The 26,450-nt window shown below is 50.7% G+C and overlaps 9 protein-coding genes across 9 annotated transcripts; 2 read left to right on the forward strand and 7 right to left on the reverse strand.

Annotated features, from left to right (window-relative positions):
- Positions 1–335: 335 nt before the first annotated feature.
- On the reverse strand, positions 336–3,965 carry TGME49_254580 (UDP-galactose transporter family protein). Its single transcript, XM_002369471.2, has 2 exons — positions 2,637–3,965; positions 336–1,930 (listed from the first exon to the last, which is right to left on the reverse strand). Exons 1-2 carry the CDS (start codon positions 3,217–3,219, stop codon positions 1,272–1,274), a joined length of 1,242 nt encoding a protein of 413 aa, XP_002369512.1. The 5' UTR covers positions 3,220–3,965; the 3' UTR covers positions 336–1,271.
- A 1,386-nt stretch (positions 3,966–5,351) lies between these two features.
- Positions 5,352–6,229, reverse strand: TGME49_254590 (hypothetical protein; the record flags this gene model as incomplete). Its single annotated transcript, XM_002369472.1, has 2 exons — positions 5,352–5,721; positions 6,029–6,229. 2 exons carry the CDS (start codon positions 6,227–6,229, stop codon positions 5,545–5,547), a joined length of 378 nt encoding a protein of 125 aa, XP_002369513.1. The 3' UTR covers positions 5,352–5,544.
- A 1,410-nt stretch (positions 6,230–7,639) lies between these two features.
- Positions 7,640–7,873, forward strand: TGME49_254600 (ubiquitin family protein; the record flags this gene model as incomplete). Its single annotated transcript, XM_018781066.1, has 1 exon — positions 7,640–7,873. One exon carries the CDS (start codon positions 7,640–7,642, stop codon positions 7,871–7,873), a length of 234 nt encoding a protein of 77 aa, XP_018638125.1.
- Positions 7,874–8,718: 845 nt separating this feature from the next.
- On the reverse strand, positions 8,719–9,639 carry TGME49_254603 (hypothetical protein; the record flags this gene model as incomplete). The annotated part of the gene is made up of 1 exon (XM_018781067.1): positions 8,719–9,639. The coding sequence occupies one exon, from the start codon at positions 9,637–9,639 to the stop codon at positions 8,719–8,721; it is 921 nt and encodes a 306-aa protein (XP_018638124.1).
- An 835-nt stretch (positions 9,640–10,474) lies between these two features.
- TGME49_254606 (hypothetical protein) lies at positions 10,475–11,035 on the reverse strand. Its single transcript, XM_018781068.1, has one exon. The coding sequence runs from the start codon at positions 10,932–10,934 to the stop codon at positions 10,536–10,538; it is 399 nt and encodes a 132-aa protein (XP_018638123.1). The 5' UTR covers positions 10,935–11,035; the 3' UTR covers positions 10,475–10,535.
- Positions 11,036–11,041: 6 nt separating this feature from the next.
- TGME49_254610 (Tim10/DDP family zinc finger superfamily protein) lies at positions 11,042–12,842 on the reverse strand. The gene is made up of 4 exons (XM_002369474.2): positions 12,644–12,842; positions 12,119–12,191; positions 11,750–11,831; positions 11,042–11,355 (listed from the first exon to the last, which is right to left on the reverse strand). The coding sequence occupies exons 1-4, from the start codon at positions 12,695–12,697 to the stop codon at positions 11,289–11,291; spliced, it is 276 nt and encodes a 91-aa protein (XP_002369515.1). The 5' UTR covers positions 12,698–12,842; the 3' UTR covers positions 11,042–11,288.
- Positions 12,843–14,517: 1,675 nt separating this feature from the next.
- RPL39 (ribosomal protein RPL39) lies at positions 14,518–15,579 on the reverse strand (the record flags this gene model as incomplete). The annotated part of the gene is made up of 3 exons (XM_018781069.1): positions 14,518–14,566; positions 14,735–14,838; positions 15,526–15,579. 3 exons carry the CDS (start codon positions 15,577–15,579, stop codon positions 14,518–14,520), a joined length of 207 nt encoding a protein of 68 aa, XP_018638122.1.
- A 2,963-nt stretch (positions 15,580–18,542) lies between these two features.
- Positions 18,543–21,256, forward strand: TGME49_254625 (hypothetical protein). Its single transcript, XM_018781070.1, has 4 exons — positions 18,543–19,535; positions 19,987–20,287; positions 20,725–20,849; positions 20,914–21,256. Exons 1-4 carry the CDS (start codon positions 18,753–18,755, stop codon positions 20,998–21,000), a joined length of 1,296 nt encoding a protein of 431 aa, XP_018638121.1. The 5' UTR covers positions 18,543–18,752; the 3' UTR covers positions 21,001–21,256.
- Positions 20,994–26,405, reverse strand: TGME49_254630 (CMGC kinase). The gene is made up of 8 exons (XM_018781071.1): positions 25,303–26,405; positions 24,979–25,161; positions 24,654–24,880; positions 24,300–24,520; positions 24,044–24,193; positions 23,761–23,879; positions 22,815–23,369; positions 20,994–22,474 (listed from the first exon to the last, which is right to left on the reverse strand). Exons 1-8 carry the CDS (start codon positions 25,865–25,867, stop codon positions 22,071–22,073), a joined length of 2,424 nt encoding a protein of 807 aa, XP_018638120.1. The 5' UTR covers positions 25,868–26,405; the 3' UTR covers positions 20,994–22,070.
- Positions 26,406–26,450: the final 45 nt, after the last annotated feature.

Here is a 26,450-nt window from a genome sequence, read left to right on the forward strand (position 1 = left end):
AAGCAGTTTAGTCCCTGTCTAGGGGATTTGTGTGTCCCGAGGAAAATGCAAGTCTTCGCGAAGCGTCTCAAGAAGTTTTCTGGTCTTCGCCTTCTGTCGCGCAAGATGTTTGTCTGAAAAGTGGGAACGCTCCACATTATCTGTCATAACAAGATATTTCTGCTGTTCGTAGCTCTTCCTCATTCAAAGTGACAAATCGTGTGTTGGACGCGCCTATGTGTGATATACTGGCAAGATGCTCGGCTGGATTACTGACAGAACTGAAGCCAGCCATGGACGCCACGAGTGCGTAGATACCCAGAAACGTGTACGCAAATGTAAGAGTGGGCGAGGTTGCTCAGTGAGATTTATGTCGAAAAAATGCATACCTCTACGCATATGTAAGCACGGCACGTAGCTACAAGTTCTTTTTTGTGAATGCACGAATCCCCAATGGTACGGACAGCCGCGTGTCCAAGACAGTAGTCTTGTGGAGCGTCGGGTCAACGGAAACGTCGATTGCCAGCGATTAACTGATTCGTCGAAAGCGGCGATGCCACTGTTCGATGGGAAAAGGCCGGGGCGACAGAAAACCAAACGAGAATTCGAAACACGTTCAAAGAGCCAACCGCATTGCGAACGTACGGACGCGAGGGAGGCACGATGACTTCGCCAGCCTCCCGACCATAATGCTCGTAGAAATGCCCTCTCTCGGTGACTAACAAAGCGACGCTGTCAAGCGTGAAAAGCCTTCGTGACTCACACTGTTTCCACGAATCCCGTATGACTCCCACGGGTGTAAAAACTCGAAACGAAGCTGTCACTTTTGCAATAACGAAAAGAACACGGCAAGCAACGAACGCCTCAGACTTCAACACGGAGCGGTACGCTTCTCTGCGCCTCCCATTCCACGTTCGAAACCCCCCCTCGGTTCTCTGGTACTGTACAAGCTTTTTCTAAGGTCTTCCTCCGCTCTCTTCCTCTTTTGCTTGCGCCCCTGTCTAGCTGCCCTCTTCAACAAAAGACTTGTCGTTGTTCCGCCGCACACGGCGTTCGCCTTTGAATCAAGGTGGTGTTTTTCCTTGGCAGATAGAACCTTTCGCGGCCCTCACACAGGCGTCCGAGAGGTACCCCCACATTTAATGACCGGGCACACAAGAAGCTGGCTCGCAGACGGCGACTCGATTCTCCAACAGTGTCAGTAGAATCGTTTCGGTTCACAGTTGCGTGGACGTATTTGCACATTCTGTCTGTTAGTTTTTTTCTGGTCTTTCCTCCCAGGAGGTCTGTTATCAGCACTGCTTCTTCAGGGCATTCTCACCGCCGTGAGCAGTGGGGGAGGCCGGCTCTTTGTGGCCATGGTGGCCGTGGTGCCGGTGGCCCTTGCCATGCTTTTTGAATTTCTTTGAGCAGTAGCTCTGAACTAAGAGTGTGAGGAAAATGCAAAACATGCTGATCCACTGGACAGGCGTCATGTGGTGTCCGAAAATGTACACACTGAGGACTGTGCTGGTCGCCTTCCGCAGAGTCGTGAACAAGCTGGTGTACAGACTCCCGAACGCTCGGAGCGACTGATAAATGAACAGCTGGCCGAGAGAGCCGCTGACAGTAAAAGCCGCGAAACTACCTAAAGCGTCTGGGTCATGCTTCAGGAAAAGGAACGGCTGTTCGCCTTCAATCAGCAGAGAGGCGATCGCCGTCCAAACTGTCGAGAAAAGATTCGTCAAAAACATCATCAGAACGGGACCGAGGTTCGTGTACCTTGCCATCAGCCGATCTTGGCGGGGTCCAGTGAGCCCGTCGCAAAACAGAGACACGCAAAGCAGCAAGATGCCAACGGCTGTGCTCTCGGTGTGTTTGCTGCTGCTTCCTGCCTTCGCGAAGTTGAAAAGAACCAACGAAACGGTGACAACCGCCACAGACAGGTAGTCATACCACGGGTACGTCTTGCCTGCGGGAACGGACAACACAGCAACTGACAAGTCCACGATAAAGAGAGACACTCTTCAGTCGTTCCAAACGAAACGATCGATAACAGTGTCTAAGAAAAAGTTGATCAAAACGTGGAGCTTAGCCGTCCACGAAAGCACTAACCGAAGCCCAAATCAGGGCACTTCCGTGCACCAATTTCGACGCGGAAAGACGCACACCGCACCCGCGTGAAAGTGTCCTCGAACCTCGAGGTCTCAGCGAAAATCCCTTTTTCTCGCAACTGAAGCAACAAGCCTCTTCGTGCAGAGAAGCCACTGCGAGTACCTGTCCAGCAACCGGCGGTGCTACCTCCACCAGCCTTTCCAGAAGGCACGCTCCTGAGCTTCTCCACCTCTCCAGGCCAGTGAAAAAGTTTAACGTGACAAGGATACTACGCTAGATCGACACCAGAAGCAATATGGAGCTACATGGGCCCGCATGCGACAGGCGAGGAGTGCTTTCTGAACAGACTCTCCATCTGGGGGCTCGGCAGCGTCGTGTGCAGCCGATGAGGTCAGAACCACGTCAGCATGCAAAGTGCGCAGAGGAAGGTTGCGACTGAGAATCAGGCAAGTCGATGAAAGAGAGCGTCCAGTCCGGGAGCGCAAGAAGGCAGCGAATTCCCAGTGGGTGTCTCCATTTCAAACCAGTGGCCGTGGTCCTTCTTGGAGACTGAAGAGACTTACGGAAAACGAAGAAGCCGCCCAGGACGATCGGAACCATTTTCGCAGACTTCACGAGGACTTGCGTTGGATAGTTGACATGCGTGAGCGCATAGTTCGTGCAGAGCATTGCGCCCGAGTACGAGAGGGAAATGAAGAGAACCTCTCTGAAAATGAACGTGTCTAGAACGTGGAAGGCCTTTTGTGCGTTGCCTCGCGTCTGCAGAAGCAGCAAGCCAAGACTGAAGAAGCTGTTGGAGGCGCAGATGACGAAGACGAGGAAAAAGGAGAACGAAAAGCGCTTTCCGGTAGTCGGGTCCACCTGGTGGTAGATCTGTTCCTGATAGTACCCAAACATGAGGAAGAAAAAGTAGATCCCCGTGACAATCACAACCATCAGAAGAACTTGCCGGACGTTGGTGCTGTCCACGCCGGTCGCCTTCTCTTGGGCGACAGGCGAACCAGCCTTGCTCTGGGCCTCATCCTGCCCGGAGGTCGTGGAAAGGTTGCTAAACGGGGAGGAGGGCCCCGCGCCGGTCACATGTTTGTCTTTCCGACGAGCAACCGGCGAAACGCCCTTGTCCACCATAGCGGACCCTGCGGCCATCGTGGCTTCAAGTTCCGGAACCAGTCGCGTAACTGACGGTACAGCAGCCTAAAAACCAAAGGACCGGGGGAAGGACGACCCAGTGATGTGTGAAAGGGAAGTGCGCGTTCTAAGAGACGCTACAGTTTACGACAAAGGTGCTCAAACAACGAGACAGAGACGCGAAGCCAATAGAGCAAACGGACCGCGGGCCTGACGAATTCTTTTGGAGACCCTGCGCAGCTCTTGCCGGCCAGTCGTGCCGCACACACAGAGCTCACGCAGTTCTTCGGTGAAGCGACGTGCCAACGTTTCTGCAGCAGTGGGAAACGGATGCAGACCCGGAAGACTTCAGAGACAATCAATAAAGCGAGCCTGTACAAGTCGGAGCCGGACAATCCGAGGAGCCGTGAAGACTGCAGTGGAAGACACGGTGCAAAGACACAATTTCCGTTCAAGACAACAAGCAGCCAGGCAGGTACGCGAGTTCCTGCAAACAGCGCAAACATTCGCTCATGTACAGTGTCAATTAGAGGTAAAATTCAAGGCGGATCTCTCTTCCTCTGATGCTGTTCACTGCGCGGATGAACATTGCATAATGAATAGCGCCTGGCCGTTAGTGGTACTCCCGCAGAGAGGTGCGGCGGCTGCCCGAAAACACAGAACTTGCAAACTTCAAATCTCTCCAGTGCTGAAGAGTAATATCGCAACCCTGTAGCGACTTAGAAAGAATTAGACACCAAAGATCACGCAACAGTTCTGTCGGCGAGAAACGAGGAAACTGCCTGCACGGAACATCCGTCGAAAGAGGCATGCAGTTGACTGCATGCTGTCCAGCGGGTGCTTTTTTGAGGGGGGACTTTTGGTCCTGCTTCGTCAAGACGACTCCTGTGGACTGAAAAGGCACTATTAACCATGTATAGATGCAACTGAATCAAAATTTGCCGCTTCTCCTCCCGAGGGCTCCAAAACGAAAAGGTCCCGCGAAAGTGTGGAGCAAGGCTGCTGAGTGGTAGTTGAGATTGAGACACGTCACCTTCCAGCTATGGCAGTCGGGGGCGGGTCCATTTCACTCCATGCTGGGGAAAGGGTTCGTTTGTGATTCATGAAGAAGCGCCCAGCGCAAAGCAAACGCATCTTTGCGTGCTCACTGTCGCTGCTCGCTCTTCAGGTTGGACGCAGTTCTCTCCAGCTGATCCCGCTGTCGTCGCCAACACTATTTCTTAAACGCATGAGTATAACGGCGGAAAAGAAACAGAGTGGAAGAAGAGATACAATCTCCAGTGAATGGCAACAGTGCATCGATGTACAATACACTGTGTGATGAAGGTTTCGGAAGCAGCGTGTGTGTATGAACAACGCGGAGATGTGCTACTCGAGGCAGGGCATGCTGCCGGTTTTTCAATTGAGGCACGCATCGTTACAGAATTCTCATTTGTAGAAATCTGCACCTGTTTCCCATGGGATTTATCGGGTGTGACCAGTCGATAATGAAACTGGTGTCTCCCTGAGCTTCTGCACTTCATTGCGTGCGACCTTAACTGCCCTTCGTTGGCATTATGTCCTGGTATTTGCGGGACACGGGAGAACACTGGGTCTCAGACATAATTCTACGAGCTATCTGGGTGTTGTGAAAGTGTGAATCGTCGCAGCGGACTACAGCAATCTGTCGTTCGAGGACAGCGATACACAGTAGTAGTGCCGTGTTGTAGCTGTGCATCGGTGTGCGCCCCCTGCGTCCCTCTTAACTGCGTCTGGCTTTCGAACCGAGTTGAAATAAAAAACCCGGGACATGTTCCATATGGGCACTGATAAACATCATCGCTGACACGAGCCAACGAACGCGAAATCAGGTAATATCTTACGCCATCGACAGTACGTCAGTTTTTCCTGTGCTATGGAGTTGTCACGGTAGGTATACAGAAGGTGGCATTGGTAGAGACGGATAACAGGCATTTGAGTCATGGTATAGTCGCTTCCATTAGCGAACAAAATGCGGATGCATGCGCTGTTGATTAGGATCGCTTTGCAGGACTGTTAAGCCCTTGGAGGAATTCCATCCTCAGTACGAGAGTCAGAGTCCACGAGTCTGTACCTCTGAGGGCAGCAACGTCCTACACGCTCCACATGAAACATATGCCTCTTTCCTCTAGCATCTACGGTCGCACTGTGATACAAGCATGAACCTCCAAAATTCTGTCGACTGACACAAAGCGGAAGGCCACTGCTGGTCGGCGGCGAATTTCGACAACCAACAGGGATCCTTGCTCTGAGTAGGCAGTCCTGTCTCTTACGTGACACACATGACGTACACCAGAAGAACAACCGGACAGCCAACTGCCTGTCTCATGCAGCCAGAAGAGGACTAGAAAAGGGCGTAAAGTCGTAGTATATAGTGCAGTGCCCGGACGTGATCCCGTAGTCCTTCAGTTGCTTAGTCACGTCGACGCAGTCGTCTCGATTGAAGTGATTGATACACATGAAGACTTCAACAATACTGCCACCGTGACGCTTGAGTATGGCCTACAGAGAGCACAAGACGGGAAGAAAGAAGTGGCATTTCGAAAAATATGGGGCAAAAGTATGTTTTTACTGCGTATCGACAGAGAGAGGGCCATAACCTCTGGAAACCGGCGCTACTCTGAGTACATTTCCACCAGCACTAACGAATTCATCAATGTAAACAATCAAAAACGAAAGCTGTCGATCGCGGCAATTTCACGCATGCTGTCAGACTTCATTTTTCTGCATAGGGGCGGCAAGCGATACAACACTGCAGCGCGTGTGTCTTGCATTGCTCTCTGTGTCGCGTTACCGATGGGACCCCGACCTGCCGAATCACTTCAAAACTCGTGAACTTGTCCCCGATCATTGTAAACTCCAAATCTCTTGAACTGGGGTTGGCTAATCGCACTTTGACTTCGATCTCAGAGTCCGCTCTAGTCGACGGCTTGAACTCCGGTGCCTCATACGTGTACTTTGGTCGGTCCGGGTACGCAGCCCCGGCTTTCTTTGGCTGTTTTGGTCCCATCGCGACCAAATTACGTGAGTGCCTGAGTGTCTGGCTTACATATATATATATATATATATATATAAGCAGAACACCCTCACCGCTCTGAGACACACAACAGGCAGCTCTTGCCCACTCAACAGGTAACCTTTCTCCGCCTCGTAATGCCGTAGAGACGGCTGTTATCTCTGGTAAAGCTACAAGCCGATGCATAACATACTTCACAACATAACGAGAACTCTCTATCTATGTTTGCCTGGCTAACACAAGGAACAAACTACGCCGCCGAACAGAGACAGGATGCCGATGCTGCTGCGAAGAGCTTCTGGTTGTCAAATTTCCCCGTCGTTGGATTCTGGGACCGTCCAGTGCTCTTCAAAAAGGCTGGTATAACATGCGCACAGCCAGCTTATTTTGTGGCCGGAAACAAGTTCTCTGTTTGGCACAGATATACTCCCCGTCACAAGTGTCAGCACGTTTGCGCACCACGCCGCTACAGGGGAAAGAAACTTTGTCAGTCCTCTCTTACCGCGAAAGGTCTCGACTGCACTTTCTGGAATGGACTGCATGCCACTCCCTACATATGAGCTCAGGATTACAATTTCGGGGGATGTGTTAGGCAGCAGTTCACCGAAATTGACGGTGTCGACTGATACTCTAGCTCCGTTCTTGCCAATGCCAGCTGGTGGGTGGCCAGTTATTCAGTCAACCCAATTCTGCCGCTAAAAATGATGGAAGGCAGGAAACAGCTGTGTCATTTTGTCAACAGCTTTCTCTTGAGTCCCTCCTTCATGAGAGACTCTCTCTTCGGCTCAGTTGTCTGGCAGTAAACTCACATCGGACCTGGGACAGGGTGTGAGGGACACAAACGATGTGCATGCAACCGGGAAAAGACACCGTCACATGCAGGATATTCTTCCTTGTCCCTGAAGGGTCGTCAGCCCGTAGTAAGGCTTTTCCGAAATCCGGGGCGTCAGTAATGCGAGTTTGTATTCGGACTGCGATTCCTTCCTATCGTTGCAACGATCCGCACGCGGAGGTGAAGCAGCGCTTCCTGACACACGCGGAAAAGTGCTGTTCCTGCCCTCGGAGGTGCGTCAGAGTGACCAGCTTGTTCGACAGCACAGGACTTGGTAGCTCTTTCTTCCATGAAGCGAGTGTATCTCGCTTCTCCGTGGTTCGTGTCTACCATTTTATCTTTTCGTCACTGATTGGGGGGGACTGAAAGGCACGGCCGCGTGTGGATTTGTTTTGTGGTGGACTCTCGGTGCACGTTTTTGACCTGCAGGAAACTCTATTTTCCTCTAATGCGTTTTCACTGATACTATTCCAGAGGAAAGGTATCAGAGTGTGTCCGTTCCCTTCATTTCGGCAGGCACACGGCTTCTCTTGCCACACGATCCCAGCTGCTCCAACGTGTTTCCGATCAAGATGCAGATCCTCATCAAAACCCTAACAGGCAGGAAACAGTCTTTCAACTTCGAGCCTGACAATACTGTGCTTCACGTGAAGCAAGCTCTCCAAGAGAAAGAAGGCATCGATGTGAAGCAGATACGCCTCATTTACTCCGGCAAACAAATGAGTGATGAACTGAAGTTGTCGGATTACAAAGTTGTCCCAGGCTGCACGATACACATGGTATTGCAGCTGCGGGGAGGCTGCTAGCTTTTTTCTCAATCCCCCGCAGAGAAATTTCTTCTGGTGGCTGAAAAAGAAAAGTTGCTCAAATGTCTTGACCCGCCTGGCACACCGGGGGGGGGGTTATTTCTCGATGAAATGTGGTCGATCCCGAGGTGTTCCGCATGGAATTTCACCATCACTTGCGCCGTGACTGTGATTTCACTTTCACCACAAACTCCTAGACAAAATCTTCCTGTCCTGCATTTGTGGCGCTCCTTCACCGACGTACAAGAGCGATAGTGGTATTACGTGATATGGCATCTTTATTGGCTTGTATCATGGGATATTTCAACGTGGTGGCTTCTGCAGGTAATATGAATTTCGTGAATTCGAGGGCCAGCTAATATCCGTCTTCGTCGCATATATAGCCTACAGTGTGCATGTTCGGTCTCATCACGAACCTGCAGAACTCTTGCAGATCTCTATATGGACTAACATGTTTTCGGAGCGCTTCTGCTTTCCAATGTTGTCTCTCAAGATACAACGTAAATAAATTCAACATTGTAATCACAGTTACGCCTGAGGTAACGACACTCGAGGAGTTGATCGGCAACAGAACATTTAACGTTAGCTGGCACGTTGCGTGCGTAGGATGGAGAAGCCTTCTATAGAATCGACAAAAACGGCTGATCACGTGACGGGGAAGAACAGTAGTGTAGTGGTCTCTAGCTGTCTGGTCGTGACTTGTTAGCGTCACTTTCATGACACTTCATGAAATTCGATAATGGACACCGGTTCATACAGGATCCGCTGGCTGATTTTCAGGCGACTCTGTATGTCTGCGACAGTTATATCAGCAACTTTTCCCCCTGCGACCTCGAGGCAGGGGACTAACGTGAGCCACCGGGCGAAGGAGAGGGTCCAGGCTGAGGATTACCGGGAGAAGGGGCAGGATTGGGTTGCGGTGAGCCAGGAGAGGGAATCACTGGATCCGGTTGTGCAGGCTGTTTCAGAAAGGATGACCGTGAGCGTTTGATGCTGAAGGGAAGGAGAATCAGACGTTCCCAGGCAGTATACAAAACATCAAGAACAGTGCCCAAATTTTCAATAGATTTCGACCAATATGTGGCGGCTTCTAAGGCAGCAGCGGTCAAGAGTGTGGGGTCATCAGGATTGTCGAAAGGGCCGTAAAACAACAGTGGAGATCCCATCAGCCGTGCAAGAAACGTCGACAGTTCAGTAGCTGAAATGTCGCTAGGAAGCTGGGGAGGACGTAGATAGAGGCCACGATTTTTGGAAGATTCAACCAGAACAACCTGTGGGTCCATTTCCTCGGTACGGATCACATCTTGAAATTCGTCTTCCTCGCACCCGCTGTGAGTGGTCTCGTCCGTGCGAATGCTTCCGTTGGTCACTCTTTTTACTGGACTGGTGGAAGCGGCTTTGCTCTGTCTTAGCAAGAGAACGTTGTCCGTGTGTTCTCTCACAGGATCCCCCGCCGTCTTCTTCGAAAGCCGAGGTGTTTCTTGGACACTAGAAGACTTGCCCATGTTTCCTTGAAAAGAGCAGGGACGTGTGTTGAGTGATAGATGGCTGCATCTTGCAGCCGACGGGTCGTACACGTCGGATGAAATTTGAAAAGCATTTGTGGTTGCTGTCTCAACGTTCGAATAGTTCTGTAGATGCGCTTTGTGAGGTCTAGACTCCCCCACGACAGATTCTTTCCCGCTGACGCCGAATCCAGGGAAGATACACGCCGCACTGATAGCGGCGACGTGTACAAGACACGAAAGCAGCTGGCGGAAAATCATCTCACTTCGTGATCTCGAACCAGCCATCCGTGTGCACAAATCCGAATACAATAACAGTGGGTCATTTATCACTGAAAACACAAAATACCAAAAAGGCTGCGATGAGGCTACGGAGGCGACCGTACGTGCATAAGAGGGGAGAAAGCGGCGAACGAAAATTAATGAGTCAAATCTATACAAAAACCCTAGCCATGCACCCGGGGCTGCGTCCGGCCTCGGGGGGGTGGTGGTGCGCGCTCGATTTTTCTTTGATTGTCAAAGTTTATCGAGCGCCCCAACACTATTCAAGATTTCCTACGCAACCAGTGTCGGATCGTACTCTCTGTCCCCTCATCAAGGAATCGTAGCGATATCGATGACTGATAACAACGAATTTTTTATCCAAGTACATTGTGGCAACCTAGCTGCTACACCTTTTTTCGCTTGTCGCCAGAGAACGTCGAGTTTTCTTACACAGAAGCTAGCTGTGGCAAGTAATTTCATCACAAACCACAAAGAACGCCAGACTCATCGAAATGTAACCATGTATATGCCATCAGTGTCACCGAAATTTCGTGAATGGTTTTGATTTCTCAAACCGTCCGACAAAACGGGGGTCATCCAGGCTACCTTTAGTGGCTGAGTTAGCTGCATAGGATTTGCGTGTTTGCTGAGAATAAACTAGAAGTGCAGTCGTGCTTCTGATTTTAATGAGGTCTGACACACTCGTCGTAGCACTCAAAACCTCATTCACCATTCCAACAATGTATTTCGATGCAGTGGTAACTCAGGGTGGCAAACGGCCTGTCATTGACTTCTGACTTTCAGATCAAACGCAGAACTTATCTCGCCTAAGGCGGGGGGAATCAGTAAGTATTCATACAATGATAGGTCGCTTCATCACAAAAGGAGCCGATTCAGTTCATCCGACAAACTACCAGGCTGTCACGCTCACAACAGGCACGGCAGCAATCAATACGATCAGTTTGCTTGGCAGACACCGCCTTAAACGGCCAAACCGCTGTGACAATCATTGTGCTTCCACCGGAGGTTCTATAGATTGACGTGAATCTAATACGATTCTCTCGTATCCCGGCATCACGACGATGTTCCGAAAAAGGGGGAGAGTCCAAACAGTGTGGGTCTTCCTTGCACAATACCAATTTCTTGCGATCATCTTGTGGCATACAGGGGTAATAATTCAAACTGTGAAGAACTCCCTTACGGGTCACAGCAAAGAAGAAAGTAGCCCTCGGAATGATAGCCTCCCCACACCTTAACGAAAGTGTCGGCTGAAAAGGTTGCGATTGCCACATTGGCGCGTTCCACCTGTTCAGCCTCTGTCCGTCCCTTTCGCGAGCAGCAGGGCTATAGAAACAAGTGAGGCTATCATCGCTCTTGGTGGTACACACGAAATATATATATATATATATATATATATATAAAGAGGTACAGTCAGACAGATGGCTGGATAGACAGAAAAACAGGCGCATGCGGCAGCGCCTCGAGATTATCTAGACATACAAGGCATTACGTGAACAAAGGAATAGAAAGAGGGGCTTGTCTATTTGTGCAGGTCTGTCGTCGACAGATGACATCTCCATTCAAGAGATAGTACGCTCGTCGATGGACTAGCGAATCGCCAGTTGACGCGCGTGCCAATATTGCATTCACCGAGAGAATCCGGAGGCACTGCCTTGTGCCTGGAGCTCCTTCTCAGCCAAACCCCGCAGTCTCCTGAGACAAAAAGAGGAAGCAAAGCGCCCGGACCGTCGATTGCGCTCGCTTTCCGCAAGAACAGCAGCCATCGGTGATAAAGTAGAAAGCACAAGTTTCTGCTGCTTCTGCACAATGGTTAGCACTGTTAAGTCCCTCCCCCCAGGGACGTCTAAAACTGTTACTGCACAATACAAGGGGAACCCGAATGGTGTCGCAACCTCTTAGTGTTAGCATCTGGCTTTCCGGGTCCGATGGTATTTCCGAAGTGGGGTATTCCGCGTGTCAAGTGAAAAGCCATGCACCGTGTGATCGGTCGAAAGAACTCCTTGTTCAACCCCAGTCCGCTTTTCTCTAAAACTGACTGCGTTGGGTCTGCTAAATTATTTCGCCTGCTAACGGGAAACAAACGTACTCTGTGCAAAACATGGAAGCCTGCCAGTAGGTCTTGGTGCAGTTGCTGACGCACTGCTGCTGGCCCGAGGTCAGAGAATTCCCTGGTCACAAGCATGACGGACACAAATCAATCCATACACGTATATAACTCCTGGTGAAGGCGAAAACTTGTCAAAAAGAGTAGGACGACCACTGCGGTGGATTCTGATTTGTAGACGTTCCCGGTACCAGAAGGACAAAGTATGTGGACGAGCGTATCGCCTAGCTGATTGTGAGCACGTTACTTAACCGTTGGCTGACGAAGTCGCGAAAAAAAGCGGGTCCGCAGAAAAAAAAAAGTCTTTTTTCATGAGGTAGAGGCTGGAGCAATCAACAGTAAAAAACTCACCTGGTACGTCAATGCAGCGACTGAAGCACCTGTCCAGCAACTTCATTGTCTGTCGCTGGCCCTCGAGCAGCATCTGCACGCACGAAACAAAGATGGACAGTACACAAGAACTTCCTGAGACGGGGATTACCATCACCCTGAAAAATCGTGAGCTTCCAGAGTGCTCCTGAGGGCGATTTCAGCGAGCTACACACTTCTAGCTAAACAATTTGCTCACATGCGTGTCGCTCGCCACGTCGATAATAGGTATCTACGCAGCTCCACAATGAGATTACGGGGCACAACTTGCGAAAAAGAAATGCCATATGTCACCATATCAGACAACAGCTAGGGCTGTTACAAAACTCAAAGGATTGCTTGGTGTGCCAATGACAAATCAGGCATCGGGTATCGCGATCCCAGAGTACAACCGGTATGTGTAACTGTACCGTGACACTCGCCACGACATCGATATCAGCTGCTTATGCCCGAAATGATCAACCTTTGACACGCACAGAATAAGTACAATAGCATCATAACGCCTACGGCGAGCTGCGTTTCCATCTCCTGCATCTTGTCAGCGGGAATGTCCGAATCCATTTTGACGTCGCGACTGTTCGGGTACCGGGAAACCGAGCGGGCAGCAGAAGAAGTAAGAGGGAGACTTGACCATCAAAAGTGATCGCCTCTCTTTTGGAGTTGACCACAAGTTCACAACTGAACCGCTGATGGAAACTGCAGTTCCTTGGTGGCAGCAATGGGAAGACTGTTTAAAGTACTACCGGCAGGTACGCTGAATTAATGCATGCAAGCCCAGCGTTCAATTTGCACCGGCATTGACACGGAGACAGCGAGATAAATGTGAAAGGAACGTAGCTTCCCAGCTGTTTTCGGTCTCTTAGAAAGGATGAGAGAACTCAACGCAGCAGAACAGCAGAATTTCCTTTCCGTTCCTCAGCGCCACGTGCCGCCAACATGTTTCTTTTATCTTATTCTTCGAAATCGGAATAGTATGACGTTGTGGGGTGAAGTTACGCTTAACAGATGCTGAATTTGGCTAGAGTTACAGCCTCCATATTCCCAAATTGATAAGCGTATTTCTTCTCTCCACGCGGCACGACTACACGGGGTTTTCTGTTGCTTCTCGCACCCGCGCGAGATCTGCGTACTCGTGACGGCTCGGATGAAGGGATTTTCCGTATGGTTGAAGTACTTCACTTCAAGCCGCACTTCTACCGCGTGACAAAGAAAACCACAGGATGACGTTCCGTTACTGTAGAACTGAAAAGATTATGGAAGCTCGCAGGACCTGTCACAGCATTCTACCGGCCCTGCGGGCTTCCATGATCTTTTCAGTTCTCCATCACTGTAGGAACTGCCCGTCACCCTAGAGGAGTGCTTCTGGTCGGCAGACATTGTCCTTATTCCATTGCCGATGGGAAGTGTCACGCTGAGCGCTTTTCATGTGTGGAAAATGCACTTCAGACGTCAATCGTGCACTCTGAGAGGGTATGTCACCTGTGCGTGGCGCAATAGTCCGTCTATTTATACAGGGGAGCGGAAACAGAAGTATGCCGTTTTCTGAACGATGACTCCACGCTTTACACCTTCGCGCAAAGTCTTCTAAACTCATACGATGCCGAGGCACAGCACACTGACGAAGCCGTCTTACGTTTGATTGTGCGTGCCGCAGTGTCTGTCGCCTGGTGGCAAATATTATCTCTCGCTTATCCATGGATTCAACAGGGCTATTCACATTCCAAGTAAACAGACTTGCGTATGCCCATGTGTAGGTAGCCGCTGGTCGTCTCCATATTCGCGCCACAAGGTCCCCTCATTGATGCGCACATAGTAGCCGGTGGCCTCCATGAACTAGCTCGATCTATATCACGACGCGGGTAAGCTTTGGTTTTTGTGCCCAACTGGAGGGTCTACAGTCAAAGACAGTATTTTCCCGTTTGCTGTCAAACTTCTTCATCTAAAAAGGTGACGTACTTCCCTGTTTCGAAGACGATTTTCAAAATTCAACTAATCCAGAGTGGTTTCGCAATGCTTGTTTACAATCCATCGGAACGGGTGTTCCGGCTTAGTCGCGTCACACGGACGATAACAATTTCTTAAACGACGAGTCCGAAGAGCGGAGCCGTCGATCCTCTGTCACAGTTTAACTTCTCAGTGGGGCTGAAAAGAGGTGACGTACCAGGGTATGCCCGAAAACGAACCGATATTGCGTCCAGATAACGCTGCCTTGTGGTCGACGGCGTTTCGTAGTTGCGGTAAATGCACCACAAAACTTCACTACTCGCGCAGCAGCACAACACGACACTTCTGGACTCCAGGATTCCCCTCATGCTCTCGACGCCCCGAAGAAGTACGCTGTCTCAAAGCTTGCGCGGCACCACTCCATACGCCTCCTGAGCTTACATGCCCAACTTGGTTCGGCGCCAATGTCTGCGCTTGGCATTGTACCTGTGTGTACAAAAAGAAACACGTGGAGCGCCCAGACAAAATAAGTCTTCGGCCTACAGTACGTTAACAATCAGAGATATCCTGCGTGTATAGTTTAAAAGTACTGCAGCGTAGTGTGTCATGCGAAAAAGAGCCGCAGACAATCGCAGGAGTGAGCATTTGTCGTACCTGATCTTTGAGCCAGTCCGCATGCGGATCCACGGGGGGATCGGCCGGTTCTGCTTCTGCTTCCGACCCAGGTGCTTCTTCAGCGACAGACCCTTGATGGATCCCTGTACACAAAGTGGAATATCATCACACGAACAGAGATCACTGACAGCGAGAAGGTAGCGATACGTGGGGAGACGAGCATTCGTGAGAAGTCAACAATGTCCAAAGAGAAAAACGGGAAACAAGGGTCAGCTCTGCAGGTCGTCATGGAGCCCTTCAGCAACGGAAGGAAACCAGCTCCATACCTGAAAGCCCTGACATGGTGCACAGCCATATGAATCGCTTTAAACCGACAGAGACGCAGAAGAAACGAGCACGCCCCAGACCGCCAACCAAATAAAGCATGGAACACAAATCAATCGCGTCCTCGGCCAAACGGGTGCAGCGCCGTCACATGAGGCCCACAGACGAGATGATAAGTACCACACCCTTTAAAATTAAAACTTCTGTGCCAGGGGGAAGGAACTCTTCCCTCGTCCCATTTACCAGACAGCGCTGCTCCCTCCACGACGCTGGCACCCCGTCACGACACACAACTGAAGCCAGTGCCTCCTCTGGCTTGCTGTCCAACTTTCCTGCAGTCTTTCTTCCTCTCCCGCTTCCTTCTTGACAAGATGCCAGCCGGAATGGCACCCTATGAAAATCCGGAAGGATGCACGCCGACGCAGAGAGTGCGATTGTTTCTCCCTCTCCTCGTGCGACACGGGCATACTTTGTACTGAGTCCCATACCAGCAGCTCATCTCTGACCTCGTACGAATTGACGTGTAGAATGAAGCGGAAAAGGTCGTGGTGAACCAACATTTTTAGAGAAAAAAGTTGATTCACGGCGCATGAAAACACAAGAGGAATAAAAACACATGCGCGTGGACCTCTCTTCCCCAGTCCCCGTCAAAAGTACTTTGTCCAGAACGCCTTACCATTTTGACGGTGAACAGCAGGATTAACGCAGAAAAAGACCGGAAGATCGATCAAAGAAAACAAAAGAAAAAGGAACCTATTGCGTTAATCCTACCAAATTTCCCTTTCACTCCCACGCTGGCATGAGCCACCTGCCGACTTCATGCCCCACAGAACTGCAAGCAGATCTCCGTAGCTCTCTCTCGAATCAGTGGTGCTGACGCGCTGACCCTTGCCTGTCTGTCGCAGGAGCTGGCGTTGGTCGCTTTCGCAAAGTCGCCGCCAATTAACGTCAACACGACAAAGAGGGGCGGCTGCGTCCCACTACATCGTGCCATGTTGAGAAAAGGCAGAAAGCTAGTGCTGCCGAGAGAGAGAGAGAGAGAGGAGCCAGACGTGACACTGCAGCGTGCATTCCACCGGTAGTTTACGTTTTGTAGTTTTGCTATCAAATAATTGGAGAAATCGGAACATGGCGCCTCAAGTTACAACAACTGGAGAAATCCCGCAGGCAACACCAACGCAGACGCGTTCCGGAATCGGAGCTGCCTTCTTGGTGTCGCCGGGAATTTACTTGCAGGTGATACTGATTCTGGAGGGATTATGTATTATCTGGAATGCCAAGTTGTATACATGCTCAGGCTAGAGAGAATCAACTGTTTTCGTGGATACAGTGTACTTTTAAAATGGTAGTGCCACTCTTCAAAGACCCTACATCCGCAGCGAGCCCAGCAGCTGCCCATACATATCCTCTTCTAGTAGATCGGCTTGAGCCTAGAATTTTTGTTAGAAAATGAACAGGAGCATGCATTACAAGTTTGCGTCGGACACAATGTGTGCAGTCAGTAAATGGCTTAACTTAGTCGCGATCCGGTAAGCTGGAAAAGAGATCAACAAGAACAAGAGACAATGGCTCTACTTGGTTTGTCCCCCTCCAGCTGCGCGCAAGCAAGGTTTTTCAAACGCTTTGGAGTTTCTGACATACATGCAGCAGATATCACGACCCTGGTGTCGGGCATATATACATCGAAAGGTGACAGAAGAGACTGCCTTCACATGCAACACTGTCCTATGCTGGCGGTGCGACATCATAGCGCTGGTGGAGGATTGGTGATGGAGGAGGGATGCTGAACGACTTTAGGGCCATCGTGTTTCCATACGACGACTCCTGTGGCTGTCTGAGGGCGCGCACGGCTCGGATACATGGTCGCTTCGTATTTTTCACGCTACTACTACATCATGCAGCACAGGCCGAAAGGTGAACGTTTCTGGTATATGCAGCTACGCTCTCAAAAGTCTTCAGTGGTCTACAGAAGACTCCATCACAAGTCCGCCCGCCTTAGCGGACCAATCCCAAGATAATGTGACTAGTTGAACGCCGCAAAGCCAGCAGATTTACGACCGTAGGGAAGTGTCAAACAAGCGTATCCGACAGGGGGGGTTAAGCTGAGGCGTTTGTACCTGCCGGCAGTGACTTCAAGGCAGGCGTTCAGTCGCCACTTCTGATGAACTTCGACTCGGAGGTTGCGCTCGGTCAGTGCGGGGCCTCGTTCACGATACGGTATCGGCATTCTGACGCTGATGCATAATGGAGAAAAAGCACTTATCGACTGAATGACGATTCCGAAATTATAGTGTAATGTCGACTGTAGAAGGATTATTGGCCCAGGTTCCACTAATTTCCCACTGCTGGACAGGCCCTGAGCAATACCCAACAATATCAGTCCCGACCAGACGGTTGACTAACAGCGCTAATTGATTTGTAATTCTGGCGCTATCGCATGTAGCAGACTCCTTCTTCGCTTCTTAGTCATTGCTCGATGTAGTTTGTGACTGGCGGGAGCTTCTTTTTCTACTTCGATCTAAAGTATCGGCCAACAACCCGTGATGTTCGCTACAGCAGCAGGGTCTGTAGCTCTGAAGTGCCACTCGTGTGAACGAGTGACCTCCTCTGCAAGCCCGCTGTACAAATTTCTGACATGGTAGACGCGCTCCTGACAGGAGGCGAGGGATTTTGTCGTATTATGATCGGCGTCTCAAATAGACTCTAGGCTGGGGTTGCAATTTCATGAGGAAATATTGATTGAGTTGGCATGCAGCTTTGTATACTGTTGCTCCTTGCTTGTGTGGGGCAAAAATGGTCAGTTTGAAACTTGCAACAAAATATCACCAAAGGAAGGACAAAAAAGTACAATTTTCATTGATTCTTGGCGCATAGAAGTGATGTGTCGTCTCCAGCGGACGCTTTGGTCGCGTTTTTCGTCAGAAACCGTCCAGATAGTCCGCGCGCCTTTTCTTGGAACAGACGAGGGTCGATACTCGACAGGATGCTCACCTTCAGATGGCACAATCGGATTTCCTCCCCAGGGGGTCGTGCATCACCAGTGATTCCAATCATCATTCAGAACAGAGACAAAAAGATGCTAAGACTCACTCGTGAGAAGACACCCGGTTACGCGGGATCTATCAGACAGAAGGCTGAGAAGGTCCTGTCAGATGGGCTTCAAAGTGAAACAAGCACAGATGGTAGCACTGACAGCCCAGTCTCCTCAAGGGGAAAAAGAAAAACCGACGAGGAAAGCGCCATAAGGGCAAGAACTAGGCAGACCCGGGCGCGGAGTAAATCGTCGACTTCCTGGGAGTCTGATACCACACCTGATGAGCCTTTCGGCAAGCAGGAAGCAGGTACTTTCTGGAGCGAAAAAGTGAATGAAAGAACCGAGCCGCTATTGCGAATCAGAGATGCTCTACAGACGTCAAGGCTGACAAAACGGAGCATGCGGGCCGACCGAGCTCGACGTGGCAACCCCGCTGCACGAGTTGCAGAAGCAATCTGGGATTGGGAAATCTCCCAGATTGAAAAGAGGCAAAATTCGAGAGACGGGCCTTGGTTAGAGCAGGAACCGACGTCTGGGTCGAAGTGGAGGAGGGAAAAGCGATTCGAAAATTCGAGGCGAGTTTGTGCATTGGGCAGTCGGCAACTGTGGCTCCTACAGGAATCAACTGACGGAACTTCACAAGTTTCACGTGACAAATCCGACTCAGCCCACAGGAAAGCACAGGCGTTACAGCTGAAAATGTCGCCGGATTGGGGGCAGAATGGAGAACGAACAGATTTGGCGCGAAGAGCGGAGGAGTCATACAGTGAAAAAAGAAATGCTCCTTCACCTATGACGTTTCCTACGCAATGCTATATACCAACACAGAATGAAACAAAGGCTCAATGCCAGGCAACACTGCGTTCTTCGAAGGCTAGCGCACTACCCCTGAAACAGAGAACGCCGAGCAGGCGACTTGGCGAAGATGACAGGGCGTGTTCAGCGACAAAACAAAAGAGCATCGTGGTTCAAATGGACATGGTCACAGACGTAGTTCACGAGGCTGCTGCTTTGCGTTTTGGCTGGGCAATTCACAAGATTATTAGAAGACGTCTGATCAGCGTGATCAGGCATTGGAAAAGTGCTGGCTCTCGTCCATGCTCCGGTGGTCGGAATTTCTCCGTGGTGACAGACACGTCTTTCTCAATCGTCAAGTCCTTGCCTCACACGGGGAACGGCCGTCCCGAAGTACGTCTCGAAGCGCCGGTGGAAATGGGAAGCCACCAGGCATTCCTTTTGTCACAGCACTCTGCATCCCAACGCATTCTGGTTCGAAACGAAGATAAGACGACGGCAGTTGCGGGATGTCACTCATCAGACTCAGGCCGAATTGGACACCGTGACCCACGGACAGTGTCTGTTGCGACATCAGTAAAAAGTGTTGGAGCACGCCTCCTGTCGCGATGTTTGCTTCATGCCATCCGAGAAGCAGGCGTAGGAGACGCCTGGGACAGACTCAAAACTTGGAGTCAACACTGTCAGGTACGATTTAGGATGTGGAGGTTTCTCGGGGTCGCGTAATGACGCTGCCAGATCGTGCGCTGATGGACCAGGATCAGCGTCACTCCCTTTGAGAGACCACGCGGAACGAGATCTGTTGGAAAACAGTACCCCCATTGATATAGATCTCAACAACCCAGTAGGCACGAAGTAACTGCTGTGCATCTGACACCCATAAGGGTCAACGTGCCGCCAAAGCACCTTCGCTTCAACCGTGGCTTCCCATACCGAAACACGCATTTATGCATGCATGTATATGCATAGTTTATTTACCTCATTTCCTCCACCCTTTGAAATCAATGAAGATTGTAGAGATTCACTTGCTGATACGAATTTGTTACTCGCGACGAGCAGGCATTGCTGTGGCTGGGCCCTTTCGTGTGTGGTTATCTCTGCCGTAACTACGATAAATGTTTGTGTATGCTTGCTACAGTTTGAGGAGCACATAAGCGGTTTCTACTCGTCGCTCCAAGTTGTCTCGGAATGGGCCGTCCGATTCAGTCGTGTGGTAGCTGTAATGGCGCTTCGAAGAGTAGTCGGTTTCTCCGCCCGAAGAATATTGCTCAGAACCTTTCTCACGTTGTCGCAAGCAGAGCCCAGATCCTCCAGTTCCCGAACAATGCCGCATACAGGCGTCACAGTGACTGGTCCGTCCCCCGACCTCGGCAGTTCAGGAGTGGGAACTCCAACAGATGGTGTGCAAACGTCTGGTGCTTCCTATCCACAACCACCAGGTGAATCACATTCTGCGAGTTGTGGCCACGACACATCTTCTCTGATATCGTCTCCCCACGTTCACAGGAGCACTGATCATGAACACTACATAATAGCTGCACCTCGTACCCTTATATCCTTTGAGGAGCTGGTCTGAAGGCATTAACCGAAATAGTACTTTCTCTTGTATGCCAGATACTTCAGCAATCTGCTGTTGAAACACAGAAGTGTCCAGCAAGTGACGTACGTATAGGTACTTAGCTCGGTGCTGAGCATTTCCTCTCCAGCAGTCGTTCATGCCCCTGTTAACTTAGCTTGATCAACTCGGACAGGCAATTTGAGACCCGTAACCTGAATCCGCTTCGTTATTGAAATTTGCTAGCCAGCGTATTTACCTAAGATTTTGATTGCCCTTTTCGGAGTGTCCCGTCAACCGCTGGTTCATGCCCTGTTGCAGGCTGTTTGACGTACGAGACGAATGGTAAACTCCTAGGCAATAGAGGAGAAGAATGTTACACACGGCGCATGCCGGTGTACACAGCTAATGCTCCGCAACAGACTCCGAGAGTGAAACCTACGACGGTGAGAGGTGGGTTATCGCCGAATTCCCCTCTTTCAGCCCCCACAACACTCGCCATCAGTGCAGGTTCTGCGTGCATCAAGACACCGGTTACGTCATGTGGTCGAGAGCTTAGCTCTGATTTACCAGAAAATGTTGAACCAGAAGCGGTAACTACATGTGATGTGACCACAGACATCGATACATTCGGCATTCTCCGCCCTTTGGGCAAGAAAAAAGTGCAAGGCGCTTGTCCTACTGCAGAATGGTAGACTCTTTAAACGCTCGAAAAATCAATAGAACAAATCAAAGCGTAGTCGAAGAACGTGCGTAAGGCAAACTGAGACGCGTTTACCGCAGTCGGGCATCAGTCCTCCAGCTGTATCAGCGAGCACTTCTTGCCACCTAAAGGCTAACACGTACATCCTCCTGGGGACCCAGAAAACTCTTTGGTGCGACACAGGAGGCACAGAAGAAGAACGCTACCCGGTAACAGAAAAAACAGGTATATGCACCACAGCATTTCCTCTTGTGTCCCGGCGCTGCAAATAGTCAACATCTGTAATTCACCCGTACTTTGAAGGCGAGCTGTTCTGAATTCTCGCTGTGCTCCTGGCCAGCCTTGATTTATACTACCTCGCCCTGTCCCTCTACCAACACACCGTAGACATCCTTCGTATCCACAGTCACATTTTAGTAGACTTTCAGTGCAGAGGCATGTAGGAACTGTGACACCGCCGAAATTTCCCACTTCGTTATCGGGAGAAGACACCTCGCGAATGACACGTAAGATACCGGGCACGTACTCCAGCAGGGCACGGTTCCCTGATCGAAAAGCACATACTTCACTCCTGTTAACAGATGAGGGCGTATTTTCTTAAGGCGCGGGGGGTCCACCTCGCACGTTAAGAACGGGATGTACAGGCCGCCTTCTCATGAGCTCCAGCTGGCTCGGAGCTCTGAAGTGTGGCAAGTGGCGCCGCACACAGACGCCACGCCGAGGACAGGGGCTGCACAAAGTACGTTCGCATAGATACAGTTCGGGTTAGATCGAGTTTCGTTCTCAGCTCCCTGCTTCAAGAGCACTGAAGTACTCTCCGTTGTTAACACTTGCGAGTGCGTACACTAGAAGACAGCAGCTGCGCACATGTTCATATGGAGGCGGCAGGGAGTGTGAAAGTACACTTTTTCGTGCGGCCTCTGCTGCCACGCATCAGAAAGCTGGAACGCAATCAGTCGTTCATTCAAAAATTCTTCGGAAGGTTTTGTCGAGCAGTACACTGTTGGTCGTGACTCGGCCGTAGGCGCTTGGCATCGCGCACGAGTTTCCCTGTATGCGGGAGCTGAGACGGGTCGCCTTCACAGTCTCGTTCCTTCGTACGTCGGTCTTCCTCTTGCACAAAGTTTACGTCCGACGTGACATTCTCTTGCTCCTTTGCGTCCTGATTTAACTCCTGTTTCGTCGCTTTTGCGGTGCCTGGCCCCACCTGCAGCGTCGAATTGTCGTTTGACCGACACCGGGAACTTTTTCCATGGCCAACTGCCGACTGCGCACCTCGAGAGCCGTACGTGGAATACAATGGAAGGGGAAGTGTAGATGTTGAACTGCATGCGGCTTTCAGTGGGTGGCTTCGCCGCCGAAGGGGACCTGAAAAGCAGAAATAACGGGGAGAAAACGCATCATGTTAACACAAAATTGGTGGGTACCCAACACATCACCGACACGCCCTCAAAGCTTCACAGACACGATACTTGGGATTGTCCTGTCATGCTGCGTGTGCTAGCCGGGAGGACGCCTCCTAAGCTTCGCGAGTGATGTTGATCCCTCTGCGATCAGAGGGAGTTTGCCTCACCTGTCGTCTATACACCCGCACACAAAATGTCTATGGAAGTGTTGCTCCAACACTGTGTTTGCTCGCGTCACTCCACGAGAAATACCTGCCTCTATGCGGCAAACAGCTAGGTCTCATACTCCGAGGAACACCTACTGCGGATGACCTCGTCATCACTCTCCACGCCTGTCGGATGGATAGTCCTCTGCTGCTGTTGATGGAGGGCATGAACGATGTGTTGGGATCCATGGAATGAGCCGCTAGGTTTCTCGAAAGGGAAGCCACCAGAGTGGGGTCCCTGCATGCAGCTGTCAAAAGAGTTCCCCGTCGTAGCTGGATCCCTTCGCGCACCGGCGCGTTGAGCTTCCACCGACTGGATCCGCGTGAGGGAAGATTTCTGTCGCTGGTCAGATGCTGGAGACGTTGAATCTTTTTCGCTTCCGGTCTTGGCCTTCTTTGGGTGAGCTTTCTGCGGCGTACCCTGCTCGACAGCGATTCGACCGTCCCGTGAGCACACTCTACGCAGCTGTCCACATATGTACTGTTGCTGGGTTTTCAAATGCTCCTGTTCCTGTCGCAGAAGCATTTGATGGAGCATTCCATGCATTGCGAATTGAGTGTGCGCCACCGAACGGCCCGTCGACTCCCACCAGGCTATGCATAACCGAAGAGAGTTAGGCAGTGCCCCTCGGACATTTGGTGACGCCAGCTCTGAAGCCACAGCATCGCATCGCGTGTCGTTGGAACACGAGGACATGCCCAGTCACATCAGAAGCGAATTTGCAAGTATGATTCCCAAAGTAAACCATACTCTCGACTACAATATAGGCTCTCTGACGCAGAATGAATTTAGTTTCAAATGTAGTTTTCCTTTGTGGAGCAACAGGATCTTCACATCCACCTCATGAATATTCGCGGCTTTGGAGACGCTTCTCTTACCACAAAACAAACCCCCGAACGTATTTGCTTGAGAAAAGGGACCCAGAACATGTGATACACGATGGAGCAAATGCCAAGTCTTATTATGCTTCAACGAGAACTCTTCTGACACGCGATGCGCCGGGCCCCTCTACGAAGCATAAGAGCTCTGTACGCCACATACCAGCAAGGTGAGAGATAAGACCGAGCCTATTCATCTGTTGGTACGGCAAATCGTGGAACCAAGGATGGGCCAAGGCGCATTCCGCGGCTAGCCGCTTCGTCGGAGAGACTTGAAGCAGCCTGTACACACACCACAAAATTTGCCGAATAGAACCCTCGCGTGGCGTCCAAGAAAAATTCACAGTCGACCAGGTAGAAAGAAAGTGCAAAGACTGAACCAGATGTGTGGTCGAGCAACAAGAAAAACACCTCCAAAGTCCTCAGGTGTTACCTCGTCGCCTTACCGTGCAATCAGGTCCAGTCCCAGTTCGTCCAGTTGCAAGCCACCACGCTCCAAAATGAAGTCATTGATCGACAGTTTTTTCACGTTCATATCCAACTGGGGGAAGGAGCTAAGGAACTTCGTCAGAATGCCACGCTGCCACCCTGCACCTCTGCACGCATAGTCCACATACAGACCACAGCTGGGATGTGTAAACAGAAATCAAGGATGCAATCGAGATTGGAGATCACCACATGTCCGTAGGAGAGAAAATTTACCTTGTCATCAACTCCAGGTCCGCGGCACACGGTCGGCCAATGATTTTGAAGATGTTCTCCAGAATCATCACCTCCATCTGGTAAGTCGCTTTTCGTGCATCGTGAGTGACAAATGCGTATTGCCACCGGTACGGCGGTCTAACAGCGTGCTGTGGAAGGCACATCTCCAGTATAATCACACCCAACGACCACATATCACACCAAAGGCCGTAGTCGGCTACCTGCAAAAAAGGTCACAAACAACACAGCGACGGTCCGTGACAAGGTGCACAAGAGGGGTGGGTTGGAATACAGTTCTCGCAAGCCTTGTTTTGCTAACGGTAAGGCATATTCAGGTCCACTGGATCTTCTCACCAGGCTCTTGGCACTGCTGTATCGTTTTGGGTCTGCAACCAGCAGATCCGGAGGACGGTAGGGCAGCGTGATCACGTGCCCTGTCTGTCTCATGCACCCCGTCTCGTTGATTCTGAATCCTGGTGGAATCGTCGCTCGACCTCCTCGATTATTCGCTCCATGATGCGACGAGTTGTTCTCCACATCAGCCGTCTTCTCGTAGGCTAGGCTAACGGGAGCGATGGACCCTTCAAACAAGCAGGATAAACACTGGAACACCGTGCCGCCATAGGAATCAGAAATCGTGATTGCCTGCGGAAACCACGTTTGCACACGCTGTACATACCTGCGCACTGCTGACTTAACTCCCAGCGCACTTTGCGCCCCATTCCGAAGTCAGCGATTTTGACAATGGACACTCCTTCCTCATAGAGGTAATCTCCATCTTGAACCTTTGCGGTGTCCACAAGCAGATTTTCGGGCTTCAAGTCACGGTGGACGACATTTTGGCTGTGTAACTTGGCCACTCCTGCAAAATGCACTAAAGACAAAATCAATCACGTGAGAAAGGCAGCAACGACAGAGGAACGTCCTGGTTGGCATACCACACAGATCTTCCCGGCTGAGGTGACAAGTGGTACGACAGCTCGATATTTCCTCCCCTGCTTACCGTTCAGTAATTGCCAAACGTAGAACTTCAACGCAGAAATAGTCATACGCTTTTCCGCCCAAAGCCGTTTAATGTACTGTCCAAAATCAGATCGGCATTTCTCTACGATAAGGACGCCGCAATGCCGGACGCCCCCAAGGTAACCTTCCGCAAACTCCGGAGATAATTCAAGACACGAACGGCAACCGAAAAAGGAAGGGAAATTCGGAAACTCGTTGTTAGCATACTCTGACATACTGAATTCATTATAGAAGTTGGTTTCACGAATAACATCGGCCGTTATACCCTCTGCTTCAAAATCAGGAAGGAAGAGGAGTTTGGCTGCGAATTGACGCCCGATACCAACAGCAGCGGATACCTCTGAACCCTCCACCGGCTGTACCTCGAAAACCCTTCCATACTGCCCGGAGCCCAAAGGTATATACATGGGCATTTGGACGATTCCGTGACTCTTCAGCTTGAAGGCTCTGTAACCATTGGAAACGAACACCCACGTGAGACCGTTCGAAGTTTCGAACGCGGGTTCGGGCGGTACCCTCCTTGGCTTAGGCCCATTGTGACCCATGGTGCCGAAATGACAAGGGCATTCGCAATCTCTGAACACAAACTTCCTCGCCACATATGAGTTGCAGAGATGCTTATTAGATCAAAGAACTATGCCTCGAAAGCTGGCGTCGAACATGCTTATTCAGGTGTTACTCTTCTCAATATTTACTACTGGAGACGCTGCCTTGCGTCCTCGAGTGAGAGGAAGCGCCATTTTGCAGCTCCAGTGTCGCTGTAGTGTTCGAGTCAAGACACACAAAGCAGGCGTTGACTTGGATCCCTTGGACGACTCCGTCCTGGAAACCCACAGGAAATAAACTCTGGAGTGAATGCACACACAGTGGACAGTGCCCCCTTGCGGAGACGCCGACGAAACGGAAGATGGAAAATGCTTTTGCAAGGTTTGTCAATCAGAGTTTTGAGGATAAAGGATACCATGAAAAATCCTTATCCGAAAGGGGGGCATGCAGCGCGCGCCCAACCCAAGGAGACATGCATACCGGGTGGTGGGTGGCATTTGGCATGCGACTACGCTATGACCGATCTCCCGCCGAAACGGTGCAAGGTCGAGCGCTGGTCGATGGCTTTCGGCTTGAAGCTGA

This window comes from Toxoplasma gondii, chromosome III (assembly GCF_000006565.2).
Source record: "Toxoplasma gondii ME49 chromosome III, whole genome shotgun sequence".
In the NCBI taxonomy this organism is placed as follows: domain Eukaryota; phylum Apicomplexa; class Conoidasida; order Eucoccidiorida; family Sarcocystidae; genus Toxoplasma; species Toxoplasma gondii.